We start from the raw sequence: 10,394 nt of genomic DNA on the forward strand, positions 1-10,394 counted from the left end.
ATTTGGCCAAGGTTACACTAGAAGATTCCCGTTCGCTACACTGGTGTCAGAAGTGGGATGGAAGGAAGGCCATCGGAGAGGCGTGTCCACGTGAGGGACTTGACATAGTGAAGCGTGAGGGCACGCTCTCCCGAACGGTGAGGATAGTGTAACGATCCTGTATGAGGCCCCGTTAACAGCTCCTCCAAGGAAGTTAACTCTCTTGGTCTAATGGTTAGCGCGGCCGTCGGTTATGTGGGAGGTCGGGGTTCGACTCCCGCATGGGGCGAGTTACACTAGCAGATTCCCGTTCGCTACAATATATTTCAATGTATAGGCCATCAAAATAGGATTATTCAGTCAAAAACGCTGTTTGAATCCATTTCGAATGGCGGCCATCTTGAAAAATGGTGGCCATTTTGTTTTTTCAAGTGGAAACCGTACTTTTCTGAGAGAGTAGGTCCCAAAGCACTTGTGTGCCAAATTTGGTGCTTGTATCACCAAGCGAACGATTATTTCATTAATCTGCTGCACTACTGCTAAGCAAAGAACCAAACAAACGAACATGGGAGAAAACAAACCAAAACAACTAAGGCAAGTAACTCCAACCAAAAGCTAGTCATCAAACATCACAGAAACAGAAAGGTAGGCATTATGAAAAGGGTGAGCAATATGTCCCCAGTTCTGCAGTCTTTTTTTGAAAGCTCGAAGGTGATCAGCCACAGGTGTGTGTCATTAGCTCAATCAGCACCTCCATGGCCCCTCCCCCTCAGTCACACCTCCTCCTTAGCCCCTCCCCCTCTGACACACACCTCCTCAACAGACAGAGAACAGAACAGAACTGGGCAGGGGCGTAACACCCAGGACTGATCACCCCAGCTCCTCTACTCCCTCTCTGCGATAGCGACCAGGTGACCGTCGATTTCTGTCTCCGAGAGGTTCCTGTAAGGAGAGAGAGAGAGGAAGAGAGGGATAGAAAGTTTGAGAGAGAGAGAGAGGGGGGGGGGGGAGGGAGAGAGGGAGGGTGAGGGAGAGGGAGAGAATGAATGAATGAATGGTCTTTATTGTCATTAATACAGTACAGGTACCATACAACGAAATTTAGGAGGGGGGGCTCCCCTGGTGCTTGGAAAAAAAGAATTACTAAAAACAAGAGGGGAAAAGAGCTGGTTTACAATAAATAAAGGCTATATACACTATCCACTATACTATACTACTATACTATACAAATAAAACACTGTGCTGTACTCTATGCTATGCTATACATATCCTAACATTTCCTATCTCTGAACCTTATGTACACAAGGGTTGTCATATTGCACATGGTATTATTGCACATTCATTTAAAGTGTCGCAGTTTGCAGGTTTGAAATGTTCACAGTTGTATTTTAATATTGCACTTATGATTACAATCTAGTAGCTGCCATCAAATTGTCTAGATTGTCCAGGGCCTAGAACCTAGGTCTTTTGTTGTGTTCAGGGCCTGAATGGCCCTAGGGTAGAAGCTGAGCTTCAGTCTATTTGTCCTTGCGGACATGGTCCTGAACCGTCTGCCTGATGGCAGCCGAACAAAGTGTTCGTTCCCAGGGTGGGATGGGTCCCTGGAGATCTTGGAGGCCTTCCTGAGGCAGTGTGTGTTGTACAGCTCTTTCAGAGAGGGGAGGGGGGCGGGAAGTCCGACAGGAAGTCCTTGATCCATGCACAGATAGAGTGTGATAGTCCCAGGTCTAGTAGTTTGGTCACTAGCCTGTCTGGAAGGATAGTGTTGAAAGCAGAGCTGAAGTCCACAAAGAGCAGTCTCGCGTAGCTGTTCCCCCTCTCCAGGTGGGATAGAGTGGAGTGGAGAGTCGTCGCGATGGCGTCCTCTGTGGACCTGTGGGCTCTGTAGGCGAACTGGTATGGATCCAGGTTGGGCGGGAGGCGTGTGACTATGTGGGTCCGGACCAGTTTCTCGAAGCACTTCATGATGATTGGTGTGAGTGCCACCGGGCGGTAGTCGTTTAGGCAGCTCACCGTGCTTTTCTTCGGGACTGGGATGATTGTTGAGGTTTTCAGGCAGGGTGGGATGGTGGCCTGGAACAGGGACTGGTTGAAGATGTTGGTGAAAACCCCGGCCAGCAGGTCGGCGCAGTCCCTCAGCACCCGTCCCAGGACGCCATCCGGCCCTGAGGCTTTTCTGGGGTCCACCGCCTTCAGCACGCGTCTCACTTCATGCTCTGTGAGGGTGAGGCTGCTGAGAGCTGGAGAGAGTGGTGTTTGTGTTGTGGTTACCTCCGTTCGCCCCTCGTCGAACCGGGCGTAGAAGGAGTTCAGCTTTTCCGCCAGCAGGGGGTCGCCCTCAGCGGCTGTGAGCCTGTTGGCTCTGAAGTTTGTCATGTGCTGAACCCCCTGCCACACCCGCCTGGAGTCGTTGCTCAGGAAGCATTCCTCAATCTTCTCTCTGTGGTCTGCCTTGGCCTCCCGGATGCCACGGTTTAGGTTAGCCCTGGTGGTGTTATACAGCAGTTTGTCCTTCGCTGAGAAGGCGTTGTTCCTCTCCTTGAGCAGTTCTCAGTCATCCATGGCTTCGTGTTGGGGTAGACCCGGACACGTTTGTCCACGGTGGCTGAGTTGGTGCAGTTCACTATGTGGTTCAGAACCGAAGACGTGAACTGTTCCAGGTCCTCATGCTCATATTCCTGCCATGAGGTGTCATTCAGGCAGATCTGCAGTGGAGCGGACCCTGCTGGCCAGGTTCTGACAGTCTTAGTGGTGATGGGAGCACTTTTCCTCATGGGAGTGTAGGCTGGGATCAGGAGGATGGACACGTGGTCAGACATGCCTAGATGAGCTAGCGGTCTGGCTTTGTAGGCAAGCTTGATATTGGTGTATACCTTGTCCAGTGTGTTATCTCCTCTTGTTGCACATTTAACATGCTGATAAAACTTGGGTAGTACTACCTTCAGGTCAGCATGATTGAAGTCCCCCGCGAGAGGGAGAGAGAGAGAGAGAGAGAGGGAGAGAGAGAGAGGGAGAGGGAGAGAGAGAGAAGGAGGGAGGAAGAGAGGATGAGAGTGGACGTCAGAGGAAGAGAGGGAGAGAACAAAAACAAAACAAAAATAAAACAAAAAATATTTGACAAAATGGCGCCGGTTGGGTGGCAGCCAGTTAAACAACTCAGTCTTACTTCTACTTTTTTAGCCCTTTTCTAGCCCTTTTAATCTAACTAATCGCCTTTTTAACGCCTATACGACGTGAACACTACCTCTACCTCCTGACCTATACGACGTTAGTTGGTGATTCTCTTTTTCAACCTTTTATTTCAAACTTTTATCTTTTATCTTTTAACCGGAGTGCTCAATATGTGCCTGATAAACGGAGGAGTGCGGGTGTATTCCAGAGAGGAGCTCATTGCCTTTAGGAGTCGAGCGGCTGCTCCTCCAACAGGAATGCCCAGCGAAATAAAGACACGCAGACGAGGAACGAGGGCTGGAGCGTTTGTGAGGGCGAGGAGAGACAGACAAGCCAAGAGGACCTACCTGCCGTCTGTTCTTATGGGGAACGTCAGGTCGCTGGTCAACAAGGCTGATGAGCTCTCTGCTCTGATGAAGGGACAGGGGGAATATGGGAAATGTAGCCTGCTATTCCTGACTGAATCCTGGCTGAATCCTGGCATCCCAGACGGAGCGGTAGAGCAAGATGGCTTCACCATGGTCCGAGCGGACAGAACCAGGAATAGCGGTAAGAACAAAGGAGGCGGGATCGCTGTGTTTGTTAATTCCAAGTGGTGCAAGCCAGGCCATATCACAATCAAAGAGCAAGTCTGCACTCCAGACATAGAACTGTTGGCGCTAGGTTTGAGGCCAGATCTCTGTCCGAGAGAGTTCTCCCATGTTGTGGCAGTGACTGTTTACATCCCCCCAAGCGCGTCCCCGGCGCGCGCAAATGACGTCATCCATTCCTGCATCGCGGGGATACAGACTGCACACCCAAACGCATTTGTCATTGTGAATGGGGACTTCAACCACGTAAATATGGAAAAGACACTGACGGATTTTACCCAGTATGTCACATGTAAAACAAGGGAGAACAAAATACTAGACAAACTATATGCCAATGTGAAGGGAGCTTACACATCCACTGCCCTCCCGCCACTAGGGGCATCCGATCACAACATGGTCTGGATGGAACCAACATACACCCCTATCATAAAAAGGCTGCCTATCACCACCAGGACTGTCCAGCAATGGTCAGAAGACGTGGAGGAGGAGCTGAGGGCGTGTTTTGAAACAACCGACTGGGGGATGTTCCAGAGAGTCCACGGGGAGGACATAGATGGTCTGCTAGACTGTGTCACAGACTATATCAAGTTCTGCGAGGAGAGCATCGTCCCCATTAAAAAGGTACGGTGCTTTCCTAACAACAAGCCGTGGATAAATGGGAACATCAAGAACCTTCTGAAAAGGAAGAGGAGGCTGTTTAAGGCAGGGGACACTGAGGGAGCCAGGGCCGCTCAGAAGGAGGTGAAGAAGGAGCTGAGAGCAGCCAAAGAGGAATACAGGAGGAAATTGGAGGGCGGGCTAGTGGCCCACAGCTCCAAGGAGGTGTGGAAGGGTTTCAAGAAGATCACGGGCCACAAGCAGCCACATACTGTGGTGGAGGGGACCCGAGAGCAGGCGGATGACCTGAACTGCTTCTTTAACAGGTTTGACCAACCATCCCCCTGTCACCCCCCACAGCCCCCGACCCTCTCCTCCCCTCTCCAATGTACCGCACCCCTGGCAACAGTAGCCCCCACTCCCCCTGACCCCCTCACACCCCAGCAGCAATTGCCTCCCCTTACCAACACCAGGAGCCAGGGAGCATGCTTCACACCTGGAGACACCTGTACTCACAGCTTTATAACATCTGAGCAGGTGAGAAGGCAGCTCTCCAGGGTGAATGTGAACAAGTCCAGAGGTCCAGACAACATCAACCCCAGGGTTCTGAAGGTGTGTGCTGGAGAGCTGGCGGACACATTCCAACATCTCTTCAGTCTATCTCTAAGACTGAGGAGGGTGCCACAGCTCTGGAAGACCTCTTGCATCGTCCCAGTGCCAAAGAAGGGACGGCCCAGCACCCCAAACGACTACAGACCTGTCGCCCTGACACCACAGGTCATGAAGATCCTGGAGAGGCTAGTGCTGCAACACCTTAAGCCCCAGGTGAAGGACTTCCTGGACCCCCGGCAGTTTGCATACCAGGAGAGCATGGGGGTGGAGGATGCCATCATTTACATGCTGCACAGGGCCTACACACACCTGGAGAGGCCACAGAGCATGGTGAGGACCATGTTCTTCGACTTCTCCAGTGCATTTAACACTATCAAGCCATCACTGCTGGCTGACAAACTAGCAGTGATGTGTGTGGAGGACTCCCTGACGGCTTGGATCCACAACTACCTCACAGACAGACGTCAGTATGTGAGACTGCAGGGCTGTCAGTCTGAGGTGGTGGTGTGCAACACCGGTGCCCCCCAGGGAACTGTTCTGTCACCCTTTCTCTTCACCCTCTATACCTCCGACTTCCAGTTTAGCTCCGACCAGTGCCACCTGCAGAAGTTTTCTGATGACTCCTCTATCGTCGGTTACATCACAGACGACAGGGATGAGGAGTACAGGGCCCTGGTGGAGAGCTTTGTGCAGTGGTGCGACACCAACTACCTTTTGCTTAACACCAGCAAAACAAAGGAGTTGGTGGTGGATTTTAGGAGGAAGAGAAGGACCCCAGCCCCCATCACCATCAAGGGGGTGGAAGTCGAGAGGGTGGACTCCTACAGGTACCTGGGAGTACAAATTAATAACAAACTGGACTGGACTGACAACACCGAGGCTCTTCTCAGGAAAGGGCAGAGCAGACTGTTTTTCCTGAGAAGGCTGAGGTCTTTCGGTGTCTGCAACAAGCTGCTGCGAATGTTTTATCAGTCGGTGGTTGCCAGCGTTCTGTTCTTCGCCGTGGCCTGCTGGGGTGGAAACATCTGTGCCAGGGATGCTGCGAAGCTAAACAAACTGGTGAAGAAGGCCAGCTCTGTGGTGGGGACCGGGCTGGACAGCCTAGAGGTGGTGGCAGAACAGAGGATGGGGAAAAAACTGGCGGCCATGCTGGCCAATCCCTCCCACCCGATGTACTGCGAGCTGGCGGGGATGAGGAGCAAGTTCAGCCACAGATTTGTTCTCCCCCGTCAAAGTACAAAAAGATTTGGACAGTCCTTTGTTCCAGCTGCACTCCGACTCTACAACCAGGCCCTGCAGGGTGGGGGAGACCTGGAGCTGGAACTTTGGAACTTGGAACTTTTTACTTATTGAGCCTGCACTGTTTTATGTATTTTATTGAATGTTTTCTGTCTGCCCTAACTGAGCTGTTTGACAACAAAATTTCCCCATTGGGGACAATAAAGGTTTTCAATCAATTCAATCAAAAAAACGTTTGAGAGAGAGAGAGATAAAGAAAGAGAGATGAACCTGAGAGATGTACCTGAACTTGGGATTGTCTCTGGTGACCACTCCTACTTCCAGCTCGCTGGGCTTGAAGTCCATAGACAAGATGGAGGACAGGCAGGAGATGCCCAACTACAGGAGGAGAGAGAGGAGGAGTCCATTTAGATGATTACTAAAGTGCCATAAATCCAATCATCATCATCATTATCATCATCTGGCTTCCTGTTAAGTTTAGAATAGATTTCAAGATCCTTCTGCTTGTTTATAAAGCTCTCACTGGCACAGCCCCAGAATATCAGAAAGACCTTTTGCTAGCATATCAGCCCAATAGAGCTCTCAGGTCTTCTGATGCTGGTTTTCTCTGAGTACCACATGTACAAAAGAGATTTGCTGAGGCTGCATTCTCATTTTATGCTCCCAGATTGTGGAATGCACTGTCAGTTTACATTAGGGATGCAACCTCAGCAAATATGTTCAAGTCAAGACCCTAACCCTAACCCATCTTTTTAATATTGCCTTTAAATGACTAAATAATTAAATTATAATTATATTATGATTGGAGCACTTTGAGCTGCAACGTTTGCAGGAAAAATGCTATACAAATAAAAAGTTATTATTATTATTATTATTATTATCATCATCATCATCATCATCATCATCATTACCATCATCATCATCATCATCATCATCATGATAACCGTCCCCATACCTCTACAGCATCATCATCATCCTCCTCCTCCTCATCATCATCATCATCACCATCACCATCACCATGGTAAACCTCCCCGTACCTCTACAGCCTGGTCGTAGCGTAGCTCCGGCCTCTTCTTCAGCTTCTTCTCCAGGTAGCTGTTGGCCTCCGTCTGCTTGGCCCCTACAGCCGTGGCCCTGAACCCACAGTAGTACCCTGCAGGGTCACACTTATACAGCACAGCAGGGCCCTGGTGGGGGTCCATGGAGACGAGGATCATACCTGGGGGAGGGAGAGAGGAGAGAGGGAGGGAGGGAGGGAGAGAGAGGGAGAGAGAGATAGGAGGGAGGGAGGGAGGAGGGAGGGAGAGGGAGAGAGAGAGAGAGGGAGACAGAGAGAGACAGAGAGAGAGAGAGAGAGAGAGAGAGAGAGAGAGAGAGAGAGAGAGAGAGAGAGAGAGAGAGAGAGAGATAGATAGATAGATAGATAGATAGATTATTGGGGAATAGTCCTCGGAGCTTTACTGCACTGTTAAAATAAAGTGTTGCGAAACCCAAGAACTGTTGGCAACTAAAGCCCTATTCGGACGGGATCAGTATTATGTGGTGACCTCCGTAATTTAGAAATTCGGCCCCCGATGGCTGTGTTTCGTGTGGCGCATCCGCACGGGTAAAGCAAATTCTGTGTTTTACTGGAATTTATGGACATTATGGACCTCCAGAATCAGTGAAATACGATAGGTAATTTGCGGTGGATTTTTTTTTTCATGGACATGGCTGATTCGCACAGGATAAAGAACACAGACGACTTCCGGAATTATTACAAATTACGGACGTCACCACATAATACTAATCCCGTGCCAATAGAGCTTAAGCTGCCACCATTCACACCTCAATGGTGCCATAAGAGTGTAGTCAGTAGAGGAGGACAGGACAGAAGAGGAGAAAAGCAACAACTCACAGCAGCCCAGAGGTCTCATCTCAGCGTTCTGGGTGTAGACCTGGGAGATGTCGGCCATCCTCCGACACAACATGTCCGCCGTGATGTCATAACCGAACTTGTACTTCCACTCCCCGGCCTCCGCCCGCGCCCTGTGGACCTGGGAACGGCTGTCCGCTGAGGAGGAGGGGGAGGAGTCAACAACCATGTGTGTGTGTGTGTGTGTGAGAGAGAGAGAGAGAGAGAGAGAGAGAGAGAGAGAGAGAGAGAGAGAGAGAGAGAGAGAGAGAGAGAGAGAGAGAGAGAGAGAGAGAGAGAGCGAGCTAATGGGCCACAACCAGCGGCAGTGGTCATTAAGCAGGTAATGCTTGTTCATGAAGTAAAAAAATAAAATAAAAAAAATAAAAAAAACATATCTAGGCTACATGCCAAGTTACATTGTAAATATGTCATGTTCTAAACTGTTACTTCTTTCTTCTCAACTTAAAATGTCAATTTGTTACAGTGTCAATGATACAATCGTTTAGCATATCAGTTTGGAATATTCAGGGTTTAAATTCTTATTTATTTGGTTTAAAAAGCAGAAATCTTGAATTTTTAGACAAGGTTACTGGTGTTGATATTGTTATTTTGCAGGAGACTTGGTGCAAAGGAGATGTCCCTACTGGGTGCCCTCCTAACTATAGAGAGATTATAGTCCCATCAACTAAACTAAATGGAGTCACCCAGGGCAGAGACTCTGGGGGGATGTTGATCTGGTATAAGTCACAACTAGCTGACTCTATAGAAATAAAGAAGAAAGGGAAAAATCACATTTGGTTAAAAATACAAAAAGATATAATTTCCAGCGAGAAAAGCATTTTTCTATGCGCAATTTATAATCCCCCAATAGAGTCTCCATATTTCAGTGAGGAGATTTTCTCCATCATAGAAGAAGAGATCAGTCATTTCCAGGCCCAGGGATCTGTGCTGATCATGGGAGATCTAAATTCTAGGACTGGTGAGGAGGTAGACTTTACTAGTACTGAAGGTGACAGTTACATCACTGGAGATAACCTTCTTTTTCCTAACCTTACCAACAGGAATAACTATGATAAAACCACAAACAAGAGTGGAAAACAAGTGCTGCAGATTTGTAGAGCGTTGGGCCTGTACATTGTCAATGGAAGGCTGCGAGGGGATTCTTTTGGACGGTATACGTATTGTTCAAGACTTGGAAGCAGCACCGTTGACTATGCTATAACAGATTTAGACCTAAACTCTTTGAGAGCCTTCACAGTAAAAAAACAATCACCTCTATCAGATCACTCCCAGATCACTTTATATCTAAAAAGGGCAGACACAGGTAATATATGTTCTCAGTCCTGTAATCTGTATAACATAAAGAGGAAATACAGATGGGCCCCAAACAGTCCGGAGCAGTACCAGAATGCTATGGTCAGTGAGTCAACACAGTCTCTTCTAGACTCCTTCTTGTCCCAGACTTACCCTCAGAATACTGAAGGTGTAGAGTGCTGTCTGGCACACATTAACCACATATTTGATCATTTGGCCTCATCCTCAAACTTAAAATGCAAAACAAAACAACAAAAGAAAACAAACAGGGAAAGGTGGTTTGATTTAGACTGTAAATCCATTAGGAAGACACTAAGAAATATCTCCAACCAAAAACACAGGAATCCAGAGAGTCAGGAGTTACGCCTTAGTTACTGTGACACTTTAAAGCAATATAAAAAAACACTGAGAACAAAAAAAGACCAATATTTACAAAACCAACTAGAATTAATTGAAGAGTCTCTGGGATCAAATAAATTCTGGGAAAACTGGAACTTATTTACCAAGAAACATAAAAATGAACAATCAATTCAAAATGGTGATACATGGAAAACACATTTTGGGGATCTTTATAGAAAACCTACAAAGAATGAAGCCCAAGAGCAGATCTCAGATAAATTGAAAACCTTTGAAAGAGCTATTAAGGACTATCAGACCCCACTGGATTTCCCAATCACTGAATTAGAATTGGAAGACAAACTAAAGGTTCTGCAGAACAAAAAAGCATGTGGGCCTGATGGCATCTTAAACGAGATGATAAAATATACCAATAGAAAATGTAAATTGGCCATTCTAAAGGTATTCAACTTGGTACTGAGTGTGGGTCATTTCCCTGAAAGCTGGAGTGAGGGGCTGATTACACCCATTTTCAAGAATGGAGACAAATTTGATCCAAACAACTACAGAGGTATCTGTGTAGGTAGTAACCTAGGGAAGTTATTTGGCAGCATTCTAAATTCAAGAATTATATATTTCCTCACAGAGCACAATGTCTT

General features: G+C 47.9%; 1 protein-coding gene across 1 annotated transcript in view; it reads right to left on the reverse strand.

Moving 5' to 3' along the window:
• Nucleotides 1–863: 863 nt before the first annotated feature.
• The window catches only part of psma6l (proteasome 20S subunit alpha 6, like), a gene marked incomplete at both ends in the record, with an annotated part of 14,480 nt that continues 4,949 nt past the window's right edge, over nt 864–10,394 (reverse strand). Inside the window, 4 exons of the mRNA XM_080534307.1 lie at nt 864–921; nt 6,472–6,566; nt 7,226–7,407; nt 8,086–8,241. Of these exons, the coding sequence (XP_080390433.1) occupies nt 864–921; nt 6,472–6,566; nt 7,226–7,407; nt 8,086–8,241 (491 nt within the window). The remainder of the gene's footprint in view (nt 922–6,471; nt 6,567–7,225; nt 7,408–8,085; nt 8,242–10,394) is intronic.

This window comes from Nansenia antarctica, assembly GCF_963989245.1.
Source record: "Nansenia antarctica genome assembly, chromosome: 1".
Classification (NCBI taxonomy): domain Eukaryota; kingdom Metazoa; phylum Chordata; class Actinopteri; order Argentiniformes; family Microstomatidae; genus Nansenia; species Nansenia antarctica.